At 43.6% G+C, this 23,233-nt stretch overlaps 1 protein-coding gene across 7 annotated transcripts in view; it reads left to right on the forward strand.

Moving 5' to 3' along the window:
- Sacs (sacsin molecular chaperone) overlaps positions 1–23,233 on the forward strand; it is a 77,169-nt gene that overhangs the window by 30,887 nt on the left and 23,049 nt on the right. For 4 of the 7 annotated variants that reach the window (XM_029468847.1, XM_029468843.1, XM_029468844.1 and 1 more), the window contains exons 3-8: positions 3,401–3,551; positions 9,000–9,087; positions 10,709–10,794; positions 13,736–13,847; positions 19,548–19,694; positions 21,042–22,536. In XM_029468847.1, coding sequence (XP_029324707.1) covers positions 3,401–3,551; positions 9,000–9,087; positions 10,709–10,794; positions 13,736–13,847; positions 19,548–19,694; positions 21,042–22,536 — 2,079 coding nt within the window. Of the gene's footprint in view, positions 1–2,978; positions 3,319–3,400; positions 3,552–8,999; positions 9,088–10,708; positions 10,795–13,735; positions 13,848–19,547; positions 19,695–19,911; positions 19,992–21,041; positions 22,537–23,233 lie in introns of those variants that run through there. The other 3 variants (XM_029468846.1, XM_029468849.1, XM_029468848.1) reach the window with 3 other exon arrangements.

Below are 23,233 nucleotides of genomic sequence, written 5' to 3' on the forward strand. Positions count from 1 at the left end.
CCTTTTTACCGGTTGGGACATCTTCTGGATATATGCCCAGGAGAGGTATTGCTGGATCCTCCGGTAGTACTATGTCCAATTTTCTGAGGATCCGCCAGACTGATTTCCAGAGTGGTTGTACAAGCTTGCAATCCCACCAACAATGGAGGAGTGTTCCTCTTTCTCCACATCCTCGCCAGCATCGCATGCACACACTTGTATACATACAACCTTGTGCACACAAGCTGTCTTGTAGGGACAAGTACATGTGACATTGTTCCTCTGAAAGAGACATCGTGCTGGGTGGTGGTTTTCTTCATTGTCAACTTGAATGGACATGGAATTGCCTGGTATACAGGCATCTGACCCACCATGAGTGTGGGTGGCCCCTTCCCGTGGGCCAGAGTCCCGGACTGAATAAAAAGACGGAAAGGGGGAAGCCAGCGGAACGCCAGCATTCATTTGTCTCTGCTTCCTGCTTGTGGATGCAATGTGACCAGCTGCCGCCATGCCTTTCCACCTGTGACAGACTGTAACTTCACACTGTGACCCAAAACAAGTTCTTCCCTCTTTAAGTTGCCCTTGTCTGGCGTTTTGTCAAAAAATCCATACTTAAAAACAAAAACTAATATGACACAGGAATAGACACCAGTTTGAAGAACTCCTCAATTAAGTAGGTAGTTTAACACTGGAGACATTTTCCACACAGAGATTTGTAGTGAATATGAAACTTAATATTCCAGAAAGAAACTTGAGGCATACAGAAAATTTGATATTCTGTGTGTATTAGTCAGGATCTCTAGACTCACAGAACTTATGGAGTGTCTTTATATATTAAGGGAATTTATTGAAATGACTTACAGTCTGTTGTCTGTACAATGGGAAGCTGTGAGTGGGAAGTCCAAGAATATAGTAGTTGCTGGTCCCATGAGACTGGGTGTTTCAGCTGGTCTTCTGTATAAGCCAGAATCCTGAAGAAGTAGGTTCCAACAGATGGGCTGGCAAGCAAGTGCAAGCAGGCAAAGAAGAAGGAAGTCTTCCTTCTTCCATTGTCCTTATGTAGGCCTCCAGCAGAAAGTTTAGCCCAGATTAAAGGTGTTTCCAGAGGACAAACACCTAAGCTGTTTACAGGCGTGTCCCAACTTGCCAGGGCCTAAGCTTTTTCATGGCCGCTGTACCTTTCCATCCCTTCTTTCCTCCTCTTCTCTCACTTCTTCCGTTCCCTTCTTTGTATACATTTCCTTTGCTCCTTCCTCTCTCATTCCTTCCCTTTTCCTTCCTCTCCCTTCCCCACCTTCCTCCCCTTTCCATCCTATCTTCTTTCCCTTTTCTTCTCCTTCCCATTCTCGTCTTTCCTTCCTTCCTGAGCTTTCCCCTTTTTCTTGCCTCTGCCTCCTTAAAGAGGCAGAAAATCCTGACACTTCAGAACTGCCTTGTGCTTTGTCTCAGCAAACAAAATGGAAAACATATTTTAATATGGTGGCACACATAGGATAACATTTACTTTCTGAGTCCTTTTGAATCCTGCAGTTCCATGGCATCACAGTCATGATATGATATTGTGTAACCACCAGCACGTACATGTTCAGAACTCTAGCTGGTAAAATTGCAAACAGTTGCTTAGGGTACATTGTCTCACTCCTTGGGTGTCCTTGTCATTCAGGGGTGTATCCAGTTGGGATACAGTAGCTTCAGTAGACTTTATGACTATTATCTGAAGAAGCTAGTGACTCCTCGGCCTAGGATGCCACTAGCTCTGGCATCTCTCCTGAGTTCTGATCTGCATTTCCCATGAGTAATGACATCGTGTGATGTATCCCAAAGGCATTCTGCTCTAGAGGTTCAAAGCCGCCTCTGATCAGCCTCCTTGTGGGCTGACTCTGCTTCTCTTGTGGCATGCCTGATGGCTGAGGTCAGTCCTTCCTGTCAGGGCTTCCACTTCATGCCTAGGTTCTATTGTTACAACATCCTGCTTGGTGCCCAGAGAAAGTTTCTTATAGGAAGACAGAGGAAGAGGGATGCATTCTGAACTCTGAAGACATTTAACCTGAAGATTTGTTTTGGGGTCTAGGTGGCACATGTCACATTACAGGTGCTGAGCATGGTGTTTGGGAGGGGCTTGGAATGGGGGGAATCTCACTTGATAGACAAAAATCAGTATTTTTTCCTATTTGTTGATATTCCAATGCATTCACTTGTATAGGGTTATTTAATTTAAAAATCAAGTATTTGTCTTTTGGGGTTTCTAGGCAGGATCGTTATACTGAGTTTCAGCATTTTTCTCTAATTGATGAAACTGACCCCTTCCAACAGCGAAAGGAAAGCTTGACTAACATTATGGTCTCCTAAGGAGCTCTCAGGGTAGTTTTTACTCCTAATGATGAATCTGACTATATGGAGGGGAGCCAAGAGGAGTGGTAATTAATATCATTTTAAAAGGGTTAACTTTAAAATGGGAGTTTTTAGTACATGAGAATATTTCAAATAACAATCAGGCGTTTACTATTACACCAAGTAGCTTTTGTGTGGCTGTAATAGATGAGGGGTTTGGTTTTGCTATTTTCATCAGGATCTGTGAGAAGTTAAGTGGAAGGAGGTACCTGGGTGTAGCTTTTGGGGTTGTGTGGCTGCTTAGTATAGCTGGGTTAGGTTAGGGCCAGGCTGCTCTTCAGCTGTCACTTCTGTGTGGAGGGCTCAGGAGAGGTGTGGCCTGGAGAGAGCCACTGGAGCTGCTCCTTAGTGAATAGCCTGGGAGAGAAGGGGTGGCAAAAGCCGGTCCCAAGCATCCTTGCAATCGAAGGGCGCTCCTGGGAGGGGCGTGGCTTGGAGACCGGCGCAGGGCGGTCCTTAGCTGCTCGGGGGGGGGAACGGGGCGGGGTCGAGGCGGAACGTGAGTCTCCTCAGAACAACCGCAGTGTGCGGGGTGTGTCAGAGGAAGGCGTGGCCTGAGAAGGGGGCGGGTCCGTCCTTTGCCATCCACGAGAGGGGCGGAGCCGAGGCGGGGCCTGAGACTCCTCCAAGAACAGTAGCGGTCCTTAGGGCGCGTCTAGGAAGGCGTGGCTACGCGGAAGGGCCGCTCCGCAGATAACGGTCCCAGGGCTGCGCATGCCTGCGGGCGACGCCTTCATGGCCCTTTGCAGCCCGGAGCGCGCGGCGCGCTAGGGCTCGCTCCTCCTCCGCAGCGGCGCCTTCCTCTGCGCTTCTGCGGGCTGCGGCAGAGCGCTGCGGCGGTACAGGCCTCTGCCATGAGGATCCCCGCCTCAGGGCCAGTGGCGGACCTCTCGGAGCGGCAGGGCTGGGCGTGAGGAGGAGGCCTGGGGAGCCCGCCATGGGGGACAGGTGAGGAGACCCCGGGCGGGAGGGTGGTGCCGGCCGGCCGCGCGCGAACCCCGCTGACCGTCCGTCCCTTTGCCTGCCGCAGGTGGGTCCGCGTGACCGTGCTCCGCGGCTGCGTGGGCTGCAGGACCGTGGCGGTGCCGGCGACCGCAACCGGGCGGGACCTCAAGGAGCGCATCTTCGCTGAGACCGGCTTTCCGGTGGCGGAGCAGCGACTGTGGCGCGGAGACAGGGAGGTAGGTCAGCGCCAGGCCTGCCCTCTTAGATGGGCGCAGTCGCCTACTGGCGGCAGGAAATTCACCGGCTCCTGTCTGTCACGGAAGACTGGTGCTCAGATGAGTCAATAGAGCTTTGTAAAGAGCTGGAGCAGAATGGCAGGAGCGTGGTTGTGGGTTGTCGGTGTTTTTGTTTTTGTTTTTGTTTTTTTTTGACTTTTTTTTTCTTTTGCATTTACAGTCTCCACATTTGTGAATCTTCACTGCCTAAAACTTAGACACGTATTTTGATGGGCACTGTGAACCAGGGAGTTTTTAAAATTCACAGACATCGCCATTGATAGAACGGGATCATCATTTATATTTTTCAGTTTCTAAGTTTAACAAGAATAGTGTTTTTAAAACGGCCAATTCTGGAGCCCTTCCCACTCTCTTTGTGGTCCTGGGACTGAGACCTATGGCTTTGCATGTGCTAAGCAAATACTCTACACTAATTTCTTTGAATCACAGAAATTTACAGCTGAAAAGGGTCTTCAGACATAACTTAATCCCCAAAATGTTATTTTGAGGAGAAAACCTGAAACTTCTGAAGTGCTAATGAATGGCTTAGTCCACCAATACTTAGGAAAATGAGAACATTTTACATGTTCAATTGTATTCTTAAATGATGGGGTAACCGCTACAGTTTTCTTGAAAGGGAAGCTTAAGTTTTATTGGAAATGATCTTGTTCTCTAATTCTAGTATCTTTCCTTTTTTATGTGATAAACATCACCATTTCCAGGCCTTAAAAAGTCGAATAAAATCACAGGAGTTACTTGAGTGTCATGGATGGCGTTTCTAGTTGGGTTTCCATACTGCTTAATTCAGAGCCCTCCAGGGTGGTCCTGGCTTTTTATCCACTGGGTAGCTTTTCTGGTTTCCTGCACATTAGACATAGATCTCTGGTGACCTGCTCTCGGGCATCTCTACAGACGGGTCATTTCTTATAATATTCCCCAGGGGTGCTTGCTGATGCGCAGACATTGGCTTGCCCCAGGAGTTGAGGCAGAACTGCAGAGGAACACACTGTTATTGTTTTCTTTGTCTGTGACACCTTCATTCTTACCTGCCTTTATGGGTTTGCTCTTCTGCGTCTATTCCCACTTTACTCCTGGGTCCACTTTGTCGTTGTGTTCCCTAAATACATATGGTAACATGACTCAGTTGTAGCTCTTGACACTGGAATAGTTTCTTACAGGTGCCTGTGCAGGACTCAGATTTGGGGTGGTTGAAGTGGTCATATTGTTTGGATTGGGTGGTTGGGAGGTGAAAGAGATCCAGGCCCATCACCGATCTGGTCTGAGGTTATGAGACTATGGCGGTGAAGGTGAAATTGAAAGCATGGGGATGTGAGAAGGCTCAGTGCTGTGCCAGCCTGGCAACTGAACTTAATGCTGGAGCCCAGGTGACAGTGGAAGGAGAAAGCTGTCTCTAAGACTGTTCTCTGACCTTCACAGGTGTGCCCTCATCATATACTCATAACACAGCATACACACCACACACACACACACACACACACACACACACACATATCAGACACGATACACACGTACACCACACATATACATACATATATAACACACACACTACACACATACACACACCAGATACACACATACACATACCATGCACACACCACACATACGCACACATACCAGATACAACACACATATCCATATACACATATCACACACACTACACACATACCACACATATACACCATACATGCACACACACCATACACATACACATACACACACCACACACACATACACACACCACACACACATATCAGACACAACACACACATATACATACAAACACATACCACACACACTATACATATACCATACATACACACCATGCATGCACACACATACTACACCATACACACACACACACACACACACACACACCACCACCACCACCACCACCACTACCACCACCACAAACACCAGACACTACAAATAAGCAAATGAAGGGATATACAGGACACTTTGTAAAGGACAGAATTGTGGCAGTTGGTGCCACATGGGCCTAAAGGAAGGAGAGAGGAAGTAAAGTAAGGCTTTATGGGCATGTTTGCAAGCCTGGAAGCAGGCCAGGAGAGCAAGGGTTTCTTAGCAGGTGACAGAGGCAGCTCCTTCTGGAACAAGTGTGGCAGTCAGTTTGCTTTTAGATGTGGTTCAGCTGATGGTGAGACACAGAAGGAATTAGGAAAATGCACATAACGGAGAAGTGGGTGACCCAGATCCTGCTTGCCACCACCATGTATATGTAACTGGGGCCAAATTCATGTGTCAGAATTGCTTTCCCATTTGAAAGTCTGGTCACTGCTAAGGTCTGTGACTGTAAGGACTGAAAGTCAGCTCACAACTGCAGATGGATTCAGAAAGAGAGGCCAGGGCTGGAGATAGGTCGTGGCTGATGCTTAGCAGTTCTCCTTTTCTGTATCTGGGGAGTGTGTGGGAAGAGCATCACTGAGCTCCTGGGCCCTGTTCTATGACCTCCACACCCTGCTGAGCTCCAGCCGCTGTTCTCTGTGGCCTCTCCACCTACCACCTCATTTAATGCTCTGAAGAAACAGTGTGTCAGCATTCTCTCCACAGGCGGACTTTCCCCTCTTTACCTCTTAGTCCCATGCTGCTTAGGACTTTTTAGATTGACATTATTAAATTCTGAATAGTTTAGTGTGAGAGGCAGATGATAATAGATAGTAGATGGAGATTTAGCTTTTCTCTTTTAATTCATCACAAGTGTGTCATGTCCCTCCCCTACCCCCCAGATTTTGACTCTTGAGCATCTCCCTGTGTCATTGATATTTTTTTAAAAAAAGAGGTGTTGGGTGATCTTCTGTTTAATAATTTGGTAGAGTCACTGTTTGGTAGTAATTGAAATGCCTATCTCCGAGGTTTGTAAGGGAGAATGAGGCTGGTGAGACGAAGCTTCTAATGATTTGATACTCATTTTCAAAACATTGAGACGGGCACTTTGAATAGAAGGTACATTGCATCTGGGGAGAATAGGCACATTTTCTTTCCTTGGTTGCAGTATCCAGAAGAGAAGGGAAGAGGGCCTATACAAACCCCCAAATCTTGGCACACTCCATAGGAGCTAGCACTGCTGAGGATGTCTTACAGCCAGCTTGCTTTTTAGGCATCTCACTGCCCTGTGATATATAGCAACAGAGATTATAGTCTACCAGCTTGTTAAGTGTTTGACCTCAGTTAATACACTTATATTAGGTATCTAGTTTCTTGTAGTTGATTCTCTTTAAAACCTGAAAGACGTCATAGGTTTCCTTCTTTTGTATTTCCTGCCATTTTTTCTCCCAGCACATCTTAGTGATCCCAAATTGGACTAATGAGCACTGGTTTATGTATTACTTCCTGTGTAATTAGATGGTTAATTGACCAGTGGAATGATCACCCATGATGACGTAATGGATATCTTTATGTTTGCATTTAATACGTATGTGTAACCTAAGTATATAACCCAGACAATGTTCCATTTACTTTTTTTTGGTTATGCCTGTTATAAGGAGCTTATCTTTCTTCAGGTAATAAGCTGGGTAACTTTCTTTCACTCAATATTTCTTTATTAGTATCCATCTAAAGTGTATATAGCCTGGCTGTTCAGTATTCATTGTTGTGTGATATTTTGCCATGCAAATATATCACAACATTTGGTTTATTTCTAAGTTGGCTTTTGTTTTGTTTGTCGTTGTTGTGGTGGTGGTTTTGTTAGTGGCAGTCAGTGTTCTCACCGATGTTTCTTTGCGCATTCGTGTAAGGCATGCACGAGTTTTCACAGGATAGTTCTCAGGGCCAGCAGGTGTATGATGTGACCATGCTGTATAACCAAGGACATACAGAAAGTAAGGAGACCAAGTGGGAGCCGCGGAGCAGCTGATGCTGGCAGTGGAGAAACGCAGGTTAGACTGCAGAGACTGGAGGGTATGCGCGTGGGCTAGAAGTAGCTGCAGAGGCGCTCTGGGGAGAGATGGTCCCCTGAGGTGCCTGTAGGTGGTGACACTATTGGTTGGAGAGAGATGGTCCTCTGAGGTGGTGACACTATTGGTTGAAGTGTGCAATAAAGATGAGGGTGCTAGAGGTTTTGAAAGCTGTGAGCTCACCTTTTCCAGGTCAAGTTTTAAAAGTACCCACCTTTATAGGGGACAGGAAGACAAGCGCTGAGGCATGTTTCAGGCATGTTTACAGCTTACTCCCATCCTTTTAGGGGCATATATGGTAATGATTTCCAAAGAGAATGTCTAGGAACACAATTCTATGGGATATCTCTGAAAATAAATGAAAAAATGTATTGCTATTTTAGGAAAATGCCATATAGATTAACCCCAAGTAAATTGCCATGCATATTAATATGCCAAAATTTTATCCTCTGATCTGTTGCAGTTTCCTGGAGCAATGCTGCACACCAAATACACATTGGTATCATTGATTAAAAAGATGTTTGTGTTAACATCTTTTACATATTTGAAAATGAGAATTTGGGATGATTTGGGCTGGGGATGTAGATCAATGGTAGAATACTTGCCTAGCATGTGAAAGAAAGGGTGGGAAGAAAGGAAGGGGTGAATTATATGATAGAAGAGAAATAGGCTTGTTTTTATTTGTAATTCTTTAAAGAAAAATTCTAACTTAATTATTCCATAAAGATTTTAGCTAGCATTCTGTTCTGCCCTCTGTAATGCTCCCATGAGAGCGGCTTATTTCTTGGTAAGGATAGTTAATATTACTTGAATGAAAAACATTTGAGAAAGTTTTGAAGTGACAGTATTAATGTTATTGAGAGACCAAATTTTTGGGTTCAGACTCCATCTTAGAAAACCTGACCTAAGTTTAAACTCAAGTAAACTAACAGGCCAGTACCTAGCTTCAGTTTCCAGGTTACCCCCCACCCCCCACTAAAACCTGAGCCTAGCTCAAGTTTCCAGGTTACCCCTCAACAAGACCTGCGTCTCCAGGTTATTCCCCCAACAAACCCAGCATCTAGCACCAGTTTCCAGGTTATTCGCCAACAAGTCTGCACCTCCAGGTTACAGCCCCCACCGCCCCACTCCTGCCTAACAGCCACCAGTCAGGAGCAAAGCAGAAGTTAAGTTTATGGTTTGGCTCCCAGCACCAGCCAGTTATGCTAAAGGCCACAGTAGCACCCCAATTAGATGCTTGCCACTCTAGAAACACTCACCCCTCGCTTGCCACTGTCTATAAAGCCTTGTTCCAATGAGTGTTCAGGGCTTTTCTTCACCAGAACCATCCTGTGGGTCAGCAGTGAGTTAAGCCCAAGCTGGAGCTTTTAAGTAAAGACCCTGTGTGATGGCATCGGATCGGCTCCTGGTTGGTCTTCTGTGGCTCACAAACACTACATTATGTTGCTTCTTACACATTTTCTGTTCTCTTTTTCAGATACCTGATTGGATCAAGATTGGAGGCCTGACTTCTAAAACCTGTCATCTTTTTGTAAACCTTCAATCAAAAGGCTTAAAGGGGGGAGGTATAATATTGATTTTACCTGAAGCATATGCCACAATTTAGTCCATTAAAGATTTTATTTTAATGCAGAAGCAGAGGCGAGGATAGTCGCCGCCAAGAACTGGGAGGAGGGTGAAATTTAGAGGTGTTGGTCCGAGAAGATGAAATTTCAGCTATGTAAACCAGATGAGATCTGGAGATCTGCTGCACAGTGGAGGGCCCAGTTATGATGAGTGTTAGTGCTGTAATGTGTACTGAAGAGCTTGCTAAGAAGAGCAGAGCATGGTGCGCATGCTTGTAATCTCAGTACATAGGAGGCAGAGGCATCTTTTGAGGCCAGACTAGGCTACCTAGCAAGATCCTATTTCAAAACAATCAAGCAAACAAAGTAATTAATTGTGAAGAAGGAACATCTTAAATGCTTTTCCACAAAAGGAATGAAGTCAAAACTAAAGGGAGTTGGGAGAAACATTTGGGGGTGATTGATAAGGTATGGTGGTGAGGATAATGACGCTTGATAGCTTCGTGGATGTATAGTGACCTCCAAGTTCATGCATTAAGTATTTGTACCTTTTTGTAGACACTTCAATAAAGTAGCCTGGACTAAAGGTTTTATTTTAAACCTGAAATGAGAGCATATGACAGAATGCAGGAAGGGGCTGCCCAAGCCAGAAGGAAATGGTGGATGGAGCTAGCTTTGTGATGAGAGAAATCTGTTGACATAGTCTTGCTCAGTCTTGGTCTCGGTGATGATTATGTCAAAATTATACAAAGTTGTACAGGTTGAGAATTCCTAATGCAGAAATCTAAAAATAGGCCAAAGGCATCTAATGCCAACAATGGAAAGTTCACTGCGTGACCTCATATGACAGTTTATAGTAAAAACACAGGCACACTAAAAATTTTATATAGATTACCCTCAGGCAATGGATCTAAATATATATATTAAATATACATGGATTTCTTCTTTGGCCTTGGATTACATCCATAAGATATTTTATTAACTAGTACAAATATTCTGAATCCTAAAGGATGGGATCCTCTGGTCCAGCCTATGGTGATGGTTACTTTGCCTAAGCACTTTATTACTTTTTATTTATAGGCAGATCTTACATTTTTCTTGTTCTTAAGGAATATTTTCTCCTCCTCTTTACATCTTCCTGCCACCTCTCTGAGGACGGCCTGGCCAGCCAGGGTAGAACAGTGCAGACAGGACTTAGTTCTTAACCTGGTCAGTCATTGGACTGCAGAGCCATCAGAGTATCGGTTACATTTGAGAGTAATAAGAATGTGATAATAAGTGACATTATTCCTGACTTGTTTTTCGTCACAGGAGCAATATACAGCACCAGTTATTTAATCACCTTAAAAAATAGCAGCACCTTTATCCCTCTGACCCGGTGCTTGCTGTTGAATTACCCATGTGTGAAGGTGTGCCTTGGAAAAAGCTTTAGGAACCTAATGTGTCAGCAGTTAATGTTGTGGGATTCAAGACCACTGAGTCGGCTTTACTCTCCATTGAGTTGGTCCTAGGCTTCTGCAGTGCCGTGCCTGAAACCATGCGGCAGAACCAAATCACACACAGGAGGAATGCCAGGAAATCCTATTTTTCTAAGTCTTGTAAAATATATCCTGCATTTTAGGTCGATTTGGTCAAACAACTCCACCACTTGTTGATTTTCTCAAGGATATTTTAAGAAGATATCCAGAAGGAGGACAGATCCTTAAGGTAGGCGATCTGATAGAGTCCTGTGGGCTTTACCTTCAGAGCGAAGCACTTAGAGTTTGCATCTGGTCTAGACCTGATTGTATTACCTTGCCTGCATGGCCACAGTGCATAGCTGAGGGGGGTAGATTTGAGAATACAGTTGGTGTGAAGGGAGGAGGGTTTGTGAGTACAGGGCCACACTAGGCTGCTGCATACTCACTCCCTTTAAACACAGTGTCCTCTAGGAATACTCTTGTAGAGGAGTGAGCCCTGGGCATGCACCAGCCGTCAATCAAATAACCAACCAATAGTTCAGCAGCCTAGTACCAGTCCATGGAGAGGTCAGGAACATATGCTTGCTTCGTCTCTGGATTTAGAGGCTGTTTTGTGAGAGAGTTTACTTTAATAGGGTAATTATTTATTTATGTCTATATTACATATGATCATAATATTTTTCCTCCAAGATGGAGTGGAATTCTCTTTGTGGTCCCGGTTGACCTCAAATTCATAATGCTTCTGCTTCAGTCTCAGTGCTGGGGTTATGGACATGGCTCGGGATATATTCTTTAAATATGAATATACTTATTAATAGGAAAACATTAAACATCCACAAAAAAGGCAATGAAAGAAGATTTTGTGGAAATTAGGTTTGGTGTTCAGTAAGAACCCTCCTTTATGAGCTGGGGCAGTAGATCAGTTATTCTGTACCCTCCTTGTTATGCTCATCTTCAGTGTTTTAACCCTTATTTCTCTTCCAGCTTAGCAGTGTTTCAAGGTCTAGTAGCTCATGTTGTCATGCTGAGATAGGCACAAAGGCTGTGTGGTGGGGACTGACTTAAGGGATACTGGACTAGCTTCTTCAGTGGGACTTTCCAAATAGCAGCCAGTGACTTTCAGGTTAGTGTTTGTAGAAGGCTAGTTTGAAAGCTATTTTTTTTATATTGGTTGCTAGAGAAATGAAGGGTATGATTATGGAGTTGTCATGGGGCTGGGGAGGATCGTGTGGGATGATCCACATGGATTCAGAGTGAGGATTCAGTTGTTGGCTACAGGAGTTGGGTCAGAAGTGAGTGAGTGATGTGCCAGGACTCCTGGGGTTGGCCTCCTTTGCTCTTTTTGTGATGTTTTTATTGTAGCCAGTTCTGTAGCATCTCTATTCCTTGGGTATTTAGTGCTAGGCTCAGTGGCATTTCTCAGAATTGCCTGTAGCTTAGCCTCCACCTTCTATGGTGTTTGCTAAAGTGGGTCCAGATTTTCAGGGACTTGCTGCTTCCTGGAATCCATAGACATGACCCCTAAGGGTTACACCTTGGAGGAGCTCATTATATAGAGATATCTCTACTTGTTGTATAGCCTGTGATTGGTGGTTGGGGCCTGGAACTTAATGTTTTATCTTCAGATTTCTTAAACCCTGCTTCCTATAATGCACATAATGCATGAAGACAAACTCTATGAACTCCTTTCATTGTTTGTAAGCTAACATAGTATTCTACCAATCATTTAGTTCTTATTGTCCACCCATCGTATTAACACCTTGTTCATTTTTTAAAGACTTCCTTGGACTGAATGAAAAGGAAAGGGATCTAAGCCATTAAAACACCTATGAGAAATGGCAGCTGTGTAAATAGCAGCCATAGCACCAGTGGATGTGTGGGTAGTTAGAGACAGTTCAGGTGATTATATTCAGGGTTAGACATATGGCTGCTGGCTGGCCCAAACACTCCAGCCCTCCATCTTCTGAGACTCAAACCCAGAGCCTCTCATATGCTAGCTGAGCACTGTGCCCTCGAGCTATGCTGAAGTACCCACAAGGCCTGTGGATGTACTTGGTGAACCTGATAAGCCCAGTCCCAGGCTGGCTGTTTAAGTCTCTTCTTCCTGAGTTCTTTGACATTTGTACTCTTCTAGAGGCTTTACCATTGGCATTGGTTTGATATCAGCTAAAGTGCTCTTTAATTTAGTGATTGCAAGGGTCCAGGAAAATAAAAAGGACTTTCCCTAAAGTCAGATGTTGATGAGTTTGATAATATGAGGGGATATTTTGGGGGGGATGTGTGGACTTTTCTAGACACCCACATATCCATTTAAGGTGGTAGCTCTCAGTTTGCTTTATTCTAAGTAGGAGGCTATTCGGGAATTTACCATGTGATGATTTTTCCCTCCAGAGCCTGTAGACAGGCTCTGGAGAACAAAGTAGGGGTGACTCTCCAGAGTTCCATTCAAGTTTTCATGATTGTAGGTGTATCTCTGGCTTGAACTTATTTCAGCCATAGCTTGCTTCTAGTTGACAAGAATATTTTGTGTAGAAGTATTTGGGTGGTTAGGACTGAGAATTTTGTTGATATTCTTGCCCTTTCCTTTCTAGGTCACATATGTCTAGGCACCCACTCATTCACCCATATCCAACAAGTGATCAATACTACTGTATGAATGGTTCTCAGTACTAAGATACTTTCTGCTTCAGGAGTGTCAGGCTGTCAAGAGTATTGCCTATTAAGGGTGCATGTAGACTCATACTATTGAATATCCTTTTTTCTAGGAGATAAAAGGATTCTAAGATTCTTTTTAAAGTTTGGTAAACAATTGAGGACTAGTGGTCTATTTTTGGAAGCTGTTTAAGCATAAGCTATCTCAAAGTAATCTGTATAGAACTTTGAATTAGAGTAGTCACCTTTGAACAAAAGCTGTGGGTGGATATTTCAAACTTCCAGGATTTGTAGATAGAGGCTAAACGATAGCAGTTTCAAAGGCGATTTGCAGATGTGTTGCTGGGAAAGACTTCCCAACTCCCGTGTATGTAGGAGCTACTTTCAATAGGAACCTAACTAGGGCTTAACTTTACTCATGGAGAGACTAAGGTTTTCTTCTCTTTAATATGCATACTTTTTAGATATTTTAGGTAAAACAAAGTTGAACAGTAGATTACTACATTAATGTCATTTTTGGTGTATTTTATGGCTAGGAATTAATTCAGAATGCAGAAGATGCTGGGGCCACAGAGGTTAAATTTTTATATGATGAAACACAATATGGAACGGAGACTCTTTGGTCGAAAGATATGGCACAATATCAGGGTAAGAATAAATTGGAGTAAAGTTTATTTTTTATACTAATGGTGATGTTTTTAAAATTAATTTATTTTTTACACTCCATCTTCCATCCCCCCCCCATCCACCCTCCAACTGCTTCATATCCTACACCTCCTTCCCCTGTCTCCACATGGATACCCCCACCCCCACACCCCACCTGACCTCTAAACTCCCTGGAGCCTCCATTCTCTTGAGGGTTACGTACATCATCTCTGAATGAACACAGACCCAAAAGTCCTTTACTGTTACGTGTGTTGGGGGCCTCATATCAGCTGGTGTATGCTGTCTGTTTGGTGTTTGAGAGATCTCAGGGGTCCAGATTAATTGAGACTGCTGGTCCTCCTACAGGATCACCCTTCTCCTCATCTTCTTTCCACCTTTCCTAATTCAACAACAGGGGTCAGCTGCTTCTGTCCATTGGTTGGGTACAAATGTCTGTTTCTGACTCTTTCAGCTGCTTGTTGAGCCTTTCAGAGGGCAATCATGATAGATCCCTTTTTGTGAGCGCTCCATAGCCTCAGTACTAGTGTGAGGCCTTGGATCAACCTCTCCTTGAGCTGGATCCCACTTTGGGCCTGTCGCTGGACCTTCTTTTCCTCAGGCTCCTCTCCATTTCCATCCCTGTAATTCTTTCAGACAGGAACAATTATGAGTCAGAGATGTGACTGTGGAATGGCAACCCCATCCCTCACTTGATGCCCTGTCCATGTGCTGGAGGTGGGCTCTATAAGTTCCCTCTCCCTAACTAATGGTAATTTTTAATGATTTACAGTTATTTACTTAATAAACAGTGTAGTTATAGTTTGTACTTCTTGGCATGTTTAATTCAGGTGTTGGGCTTCTTCTCCTCTGCTTTTGGTGGGAAGATGTTTCTGCCAGTTGGTAGTATCCTTAGAGAAAAAAAGATTAAAATTAAATGGCTAGCAGTGCAATCACATAGCCTCCCATTCTTGTCAGTCAACCTGTACTTTATATTATGAATAAGATAAAGGACAGTGCCTCTATATATAAATATCATTTCTTTTGCATTTGGAGAGAAGCCCAGTCTTACGGCTGTGCTTTTGTATCTTGTCTCCTGCTTTAGGGCTGCCCTTCTGCTGGGGGTGAGAGCATAGACTCGCCAGGGGGAGGGAAGAAGGGTGGTGAGAGGGAAGTCATAAGGGAGCCGATACCTGTAGATGCTTGCCAGCTTGCTCGCACTCTGAAGTGTGGGAAAATGTGAATATAACTTAGCTCAGCTCTGAAATTGGTGGATGATTGTGAATACTTGCATATGATGGACAGTAACTGAAAAAGAAGTCTTAGCTCATTTTCTTAGATATCACCAAGAGAAGTTTAAGTGACAAAATGGTGTTTTGTGAAGGTGTCACCATTATTATTGGATATTTAGCACTTATTGCCATGGTTACTGTCATTCTGACATTAGTTTTAAGACTTGGCCATGGAACTTTGATCTGGAAAAAGAGATGTGTATATTGTGGTAATATCAGGAGGTTTGCACCCTGGTTCTGAGACCTGCCACCTTGCTGACTCTAGTGCCGTCCTCTAGAGACCAGCCATTCAGTAGAGAGATGATTAGCCTGTTGTTTCTTGGCTCTAATTTTATTATTTAATGTAGCTCAGCAATGATGCTCAGTTTGCATTCAGACTGTATCCTGGTCCTACCCAGCCCTACCCACTGCACAGCCCTACCCACTACACAGCCCTACCCACTGCACAGCCCTACCTACTACACAGCTCCATAGGCAGTGACACACCAGACTGTATCCTGGTCCTGCACAGCCCTACCCACTGCACAACTCCACAGGTGGTGACACACCGGGCACTCCCTCTGATCTCTATGTTCTCCTGCTGAAAAACTAGTGACAGAAAGGGAAATTGTTTTTCCCATTTACTCTTAGGAGCAAATGGGGGCCTTGGTGTGATGGGCTGTCCTTATGCCCCAGGAATTCTGTGCTCATTGCTCTGATGCGCTGTGCCGGTGAGGATATAGACCTCCTAGAAGCATTTCTTAAGGTTGTTTTTTGTTTTGTTTTGTTTTTTTGTTTTTGTTTTTTGCTTCCAGTCTTCATTAAAGAAAACATTGAAACAGCTGGGTATAGTAGTACATACTTTTAGTACCAGAACTCAGGCTGGTGGATTCTGTGAGTTCAAAGCCAACCTGATCTGTATAGTGAGTTCAAGGCCAACCAGACTTTCACATAGCATTTCAACATCCCACCAGTACAACCACCACCAAAAGATTGAAATGGTCATTGAATCGTTCTCGCCTGGCTCAGGGATCACCTTACAAGAGGAGGTGGTGTTGGGGCCCCTGTACGCCTCACAGCCAGCAGGGAGGGGGGAGGTAAAGAAAGAAACTGGAGTCAGCACCATCTTGACAAGCTCTGGGCATGAACTCTTGACCTCAGGGTGTACTTTCCTTACACATTTAAGCCCAGTAGAACTTTGGGAATGAAGATGTTTCCATGTGACTGTTAGCACAACAAAGCTTTAGTCACAGCTGCGTAGAAACTTATAAACTGCAAAGTAGCAAAGCACCTGTAACCTGACTGATAAACAGTGCTCAGGGCAAGGGCCTACGGAGGAAGGATTTGTAATAAGCACAGGACAGATTCTGTTGATGGAGAATGCACAGTACCTGGCACCTCTTTCAGAAGGATGGGCTCTCTTTACTGAGAGACTAAGTTTAGGATTAGGGCCTAAACAATGCTCATGATACTAAGGGATCAGGAAGGCTGGCTCCACAGAACAGCAAAAAGATCACTAGGTTGTTAGACAGCACCTACACCAGCTTTCTGGGTGACCAGGGATCAGCCATGCTTCTTCCTTTGAAGACTTGTTTAATAAGTGTGGTTCTCCCAATTTTTTCTTAATCTGTGCCTTCTAGAGAAGTGAGAAGATTGTACGAGCCAGAGGCATACAAGTGTTTTCTGGACACGACAGGCATTCTTATATAAACTGGTGGCAGCCATGACTCCATGCACAAGCTCAAGCCTGGTAATCCGTGATAGAATGCAGAGGTAGGGAGTCCTGCCCCAGCTGAGGATCTGAGCACTCAGCTCTCCTGGTGACTCTAGGAGGGATGAGGACTGCCCCTCCCCTAGTGGTGGTCTGCTGCAGTACTGGTGACTCTGCTGGGCTTCCTAATTCCCTTCTAGAGAGCTTAAAGTTGTACTGTTGGTTTTCTAGATTCTGGCAAGAAATTCACTCCTGGGCCTGTTCTGTGATATTTCCTTTTGTATCTGATATTTTTAGTAAAAAGGGAGTAGGCAGAAACATATAGTATTTGACTGATGCCATTTTATATTAGCTGTAGTTAGCTATTGGTTATTAACAAGTCATCTATTACTATTTTTTCATATTATGTAAAATTATATATTATTAATATAAAGATTAATATTATATTGAAGACTTACTGTATCATAATAGAAATAGCTGACAGTTTAAGAGCTCTTCTCAATGTGGTGAGCATTTATTTATACCACCGTGGATTCTTAACACTCCTGTCTGGGGAGGTAAAGCTCTTATGTGGGCATAGATGAAGAAGCTGAGTCTGTGGCTGTAATTGGTAACAGTGACTCTGGTGACACCTGACCCCCTTTCTGCCTGAGTGCCTTTTCACAGCTGTGTGCTTGTCCTTTTCAAAATAGTCTTTGCAGCTGGGCGTGGTGGTGCACGCCTTTAATCCCAGCACTCAGGAGGCAGAGGCAGGCAGATTTCTGAGTTCGAGGCCAGCCTGGTCAGAGTGAGTTCCAGGACAGCCAGGGCTACACAGAGAAACCCTGTCTTGAAAAACCAAAGGAAAAAAAAATAGCCTTTGCAGCCTTGATCAATTTCATGTCCTGACTTTGTTTTAAAGATAGCTGCTGCACTGATTAAAACAACAACAACCAAAACCAGACCAGGCCAACATTCCATATTTAAAGAAGCTTATGGAGAGATGTTCTTTGGGTGTTGGGAATCTCTGTGTAGTTCATTAGCATGGAGGTTGCACAGGTCTGAGGATTGTCTCTGTGCTTTATTGTGTCTGTGTTATTCTTAAGCAACTTTCCAAAGGAAAACATTGTCATATTTAAAGTTGACATAGTTGCTTATATAGAGATAATGTTAGGATTTCTGAAAAACAGTCTCGAAAGAGTGTATTTGCTCAGAATTATAAATACAATATATTGTTAAAGAAACTACTTTGGAGATAGCATTACAATTTCAAATAATTTATTTAACTATTTACCAAATTCAGGACTATTTAAATTACACCATCAATGCCTTCTATAGAAATTAAGTAAAGCAAAATCAAAACCACACAACCCAAATATTCACAAGGTGATTACTACATTAGTAAGTAATTGATTTCTACTATATGAAAAATACAGTGACAAAGTTGTTTAGGTTGTAGGCTTTCTTAATAGATTGTTCTATACATCTAGAGAATGATCTGTGGTTGCTATACTTTCAGTTTTGAATGGATGACCTTGTACAGTATACAGAAAAAAGTAAAAGAATAAATAGCAACAAATGGATGGATGGATAATAGATAGATAGATAGATAGATAGATAGATAGATAGATAGATAGGTAGATAGATAGGTAGATAGATAGTAAAGCACCAGGTCACTTGCTGAAAGCAGCCAGCAGGAATTTACTGAGAAAGCCCCTTTAAGACAGCCAGCTGGAGTTTCCAATAGAGAGTCTGGGGCAGAACAGAGTCTCCCCTCAGAATGGTGTCCAAGTAAAAGAACAAATAGCAACGACTAGAGCTGACATCATCAGATTGGATACAGAATACAACAGAACTGACTAGGGGAGCTGCGACAATCAGACTGGAATTCCCCACTGAGCTTTCTCCCCTGGATGAGCTTCCCACAGTGGAACTGGCTTCTCTTTTGCATTGCAGAACTTTTATATCATGGGATAATCGGCAATGATGTTGGCTAGAAACACTTTCCCTTCTAGCTATTTGCTAGGACACAATGCTTTTACCCATGTAGTGTTTTGCTCTTCTTATTCCTCCCTGTCACAGGGTTAGGGGACCCCAGATCATCCTCACAAGAGGCCCTAGAGAGGACACTGGCACGAGCACACTTGGGTCTGACATGGAAGTGGGCAGCACTGATCCCAGAGCTAGCTCCTTGATGAGCTAAACAGCACAGATTGTTTTATCGGTCTGATGTGGACTGCACACGCTTCCAAGAAATTCCACTTACAATGAGTGATTTAAATATGGGACTCAAAAGAGTTTTCACAGAGCATGGCCCACTGTGGGAATATCCTTGTTTGCTCTGGGTTTCTTGGTATTTAAGTTCTATATTCTCTTAATTTCTTCTTTCAGGACTTTTGACAAATAATATATTTCTCTGGCTGTTAGCTTTTACCAAATTTGTTTTTATATTTATTTTGAAGACAACTGAAATAATAATGCAAAATTTAGTCGCTGTACTCATGGGTCTCTATTTTCTCATCAAATCAGGGTTTTGTTTTTTTTTGAGTTTTGTTGTTGTTGTTTTGGTTTGGTTTTTGTTTTGTTTGTTGTTTTTTTTTTTTTTTTGGTTTTTGTTGTTTTGGTTTGGTTTGGTTTGGTTTGGTTTGGTTTGGTTTGGTTTGGTATGGATGAGTCTCCTGAAACAGAGCCATCCATTCTGGTGTACTCCTTGCTAACTAACTGCTTGTGCATTTCAACACCCAGGCTCAGCTCTTTATGTGTACAACAATGCGGTTTTCACCCCAGAGGACTGGCATGGCATTCAGGAAATAGCAAGAAGCAGGAAAAAAGATGATCCCCTGAAGGTTGGAAGATTTGGAATTGGGTTTAATTCTGTCTACCATATAACAGGTGCAGTACTGGATGTGGGCAAGTGGGGAGGAGAGTCAGCCAGACTATAGATAAATGTTAGTACATCTACTGTGTTTATATTAACATTGATATTTTGTTTTATATTGACTGTGTGACATATTGAAATTATATTGTTATACACAAAAATGTAGTTGTTACACGTAAGTCTTAATGTATTATGTATTCATTTTTTGGAAGATCACCTTCCGGGCTCTGAGTGATGGTTTGTTTGTGCGTGTTGAAGCACACCTGCGGACTGCACAAATGTAAAGACTATTATGCAGGAGTGTAGAGCAGGTCAGTTGCCCCATCTGTGCAGCTCAGTATTATTTTCTTTCCTACATGACAGTGAACACATTGATGCAGGCCATTTGCTAGAAGGTTGTTTTGCAACCTGGAGATTTGAGAAAGCCACAGGTTATGCGTTTACAATGTCAGCAGTCTCTCTGGCTTGATTTCAGTATGGGTATGTGGCATTGTGTAAGGCCTAGAGACATATAGAGCCTACATTATACTGTTGGTGGATTTAGTGGGCATAAGATTTGCTACTTAAGATGAGTAAGAATTTAGGTGATTGTCACAACAGTACTTGCATTTGACAAGTACACATCTTAAAGGGGTGGCAGACTTTACTAGAGTTACATTGTGCATGAAGACTAGGGGCTAAGGTCTGCATGGGAGACAAGACACACCAGAATTACCCCTGGGAAGAAGCCCTTTGAGCAGCACCATGGATAAACGTTCCTTTCAGTATGAGAAATCTGACAAAGCCACTTCTGCCAGTGTTGAAATATCACTGTCTTCAGTTGAAGAACAAAAGAAGCAGTTGACATTAGTCTAGAGGCCATGTGGTAAGATGTGGATCTTTAAGAACTGTAGCTGTGCACATGTGTGTCCTTTCCCAGGAAAATTCATGGCTCACTCACTGTGGGCTCTGTACTTGCTCAGTTAGGTGGCAGTGGAGCAACCTGCATCATCGTAGCAGAAAGCTAAATCTTTAATTTGGAACATAAGTTGTAACTCTTTTCTTTCTAACTGGGCTTATGTGGCAGTGAGCACTGAGTATAAATGTCTAAATAGTGTTTATCTCTTACACTTAATGAGTATTTAAAGAGATAGCACAGATTTTCACAAGAACATGGAAGTTTCTATTATTGACTCTTATTAGATTGCCTCAAACCAGAAACCATTCTGTATCACTTTCAAAGTATGAAATTACTTGGTTGAATTTTATATGTCAGACTATTTCTTATGTATTTTGATGGTAGTTGTCATTTCATTATGGCTGCAATTACAGTTGTTCTTTGGTCTTCTGAGTTGGTCATACCTTGGTTTTCAATTCTACAGATGTTCCTTGTATCTTTAGTGGTGACCAGATAGGAATGCTAGATCCTCATCAAACACTTTTTGGCCCCCATGAATCAGGCCAGTGTTGGAATCTCAAAGATGATATCAAAGAAATAAATGAGCTTCCGGATCAGTTTGCCCCCTTCATTGGTGTGTTTGGAAGCACCAAGGAAACCTTTACAAATGGCAGCTTCCCCGGGACATTTTTCCGTTTCCCTCTTCGCTTACAGCCTTCCCAGCTTAGCAGCAATCTCTACACTAAGCAGAAGGTTCTGGAGTTGTTTGACTCTTTCCGGGCGGATGCAGACACAGTGCTACTCTTCCTGAAGAGTGTGCAGGCGGTGTCTTTACATGTCCGGGAGGCTGATGGGACAGAAAAACTGATATTTAGAGTGACTGCTAGTGAGAATAAGGCCCTGAAACATGAACGGCCAAATTCTATCAAGATTCTGGGAACGGCTATAAGTAACTATTGTAAAAAGATCCCAAGCAACAGTGTCACCTGTGTAACATATCATATAAACATAGTTCTAGAGGATGAGAGCACGAAAGATGCCCAGAAGACGTCTTGGTTGGTATGTAACAGTGTGGGTGGGCGGGGCATTAGTAGTAAACTGGATTCTTTGGCTGATGAACTGAAATTTGTTCCAATCATTGGACTAGCCATGCCTTTATCAGGCAAGGATGAAGAAAATGGAGCAATATCTGATTTCTCAGGAAAAGCATTTTGTTTTCTTCCTTTGCCACCTGGTGAAGAAAGCAGAACAGGGCTTCCAGTTCATATCAGTGGCTTCTTTGGCCTGACTGACAACCGCAGGAGCATAAAATGGAGAGAGTTGGACCAATGGAGAGACCCTGCGGCCTTGTGGAATGAATTTCTTATTGTGAATGTTGTTCCCAAAACTTATGCTACTCTCATCCTAGATTCAATAAAACGCCTGGAGACAGAGAAGAGCTCTGATTTCCCCTTATCAGTTGACACCATCTACAAACTTTGGCCTGAGGCCAGCAAGGTCAAGGCACACTGGCATCCAGTGTTGGGTCCACTGTTTAGTGAACTGTTCCAGCATGCTGTCATTTACTCAATTGGTGGCGAGTGGGTGAAGCTGGAGCAGGTGCACTTCTCAGAACTTGACGGAAGTTTAGAATCCACACGATCTGTGCTCAACTACCTCCAGAGCTCAGGGAAGCAGATTGCCAAGGTACCAGGGAACTTGGCTGCTGCTGTTCAGCTCAGTACAGCCTCTGCCACCTCCAGTGCATCTCCCGTGAGGAAGGTGACGCCTGCGTGGGTGCGGCAGGTACTGAGGAAGTGTGCTCACCTGGGCAGTGCGGAAGAAAAGCTGCATCTTCTGGAATTCGTGCTTTCCGACCAAGCCTACAGTGAGCTGCTCGGGCTTGAGCTGCTGCCTTTACAGAGCGGGGCTTTTGTCCCCTTCTCCTCGTCTGTCTCTGATCAAGATGTTGTTTACATCACCTCAGAAGAATTCCCAAGGTGGGTGCTGTGGGGCTCAGACACTGTTGATCTGGGCAGTAGGGGGCGGGCTTTTCTACAGAGTTCTTTACTGCCAGGCGTCTGTGTGGATTTTGTGGGCGGGTGAGTCATGAAATGTGAAAAGATACATTTTATATTTTAAAGTGAAAAGGCATTGTAGAAAATCTGGGTTATTGCCTTATATTGACAGTTCCAGCTGTTTGGGAGGCTTAGGTCGGAGGACCACTTGGACCTGGGAATTCCAAGACAACATAGTAGTAATAGCTTGTCTTAAAAAAAACCCCAATTATTCTAGTAGCTATTTGTCATACACAGCACTAAAAACAGTTATTATAAATCGCTAATAGAGGTAAGTTTAGTTAGAATTACTTTGATGAAATTTAAATTAGTATATTAAATAACTATTTCTTTGTATTTTTAAGACAGTGTCACGATGTATCCCAGACTAGCCTGGAAAGCAGTTTTCTTGCTTCAGCCACCCAAGTTCTGGGGCTACATGTGTCCGTCATCATGCTTTGCTGGGGCTACATGTGTCCATCATCATGCTTTGCTGGGGTTACATGTGTCCGTCATCATGCTTTGCTGGGGTTACATGTGTCCAACATCATGCTTTGCTGGGGTTACATGTGTCCATCATCATGCTTTCCTGGGGTTACATGTGTCCAACATCATGCTTTGCTGGGGCTACATGTGTTGT

The sequence above is a fragment of the Mus caroli genome, chromosome 14 (genome assembly GCF_900094665.2).
Source record: "Mus caroli chromosome 14, CAROLI_EIJ_v1.1, whole genome shotgun sequence".
In the NCBI taxonomy this organism is placed as follows: domain Eukaryota; kingdom Metazoa; phylum Chordata; class Mammalia; order Rodentia; family Muridae; genus Mus; species Mus caroli.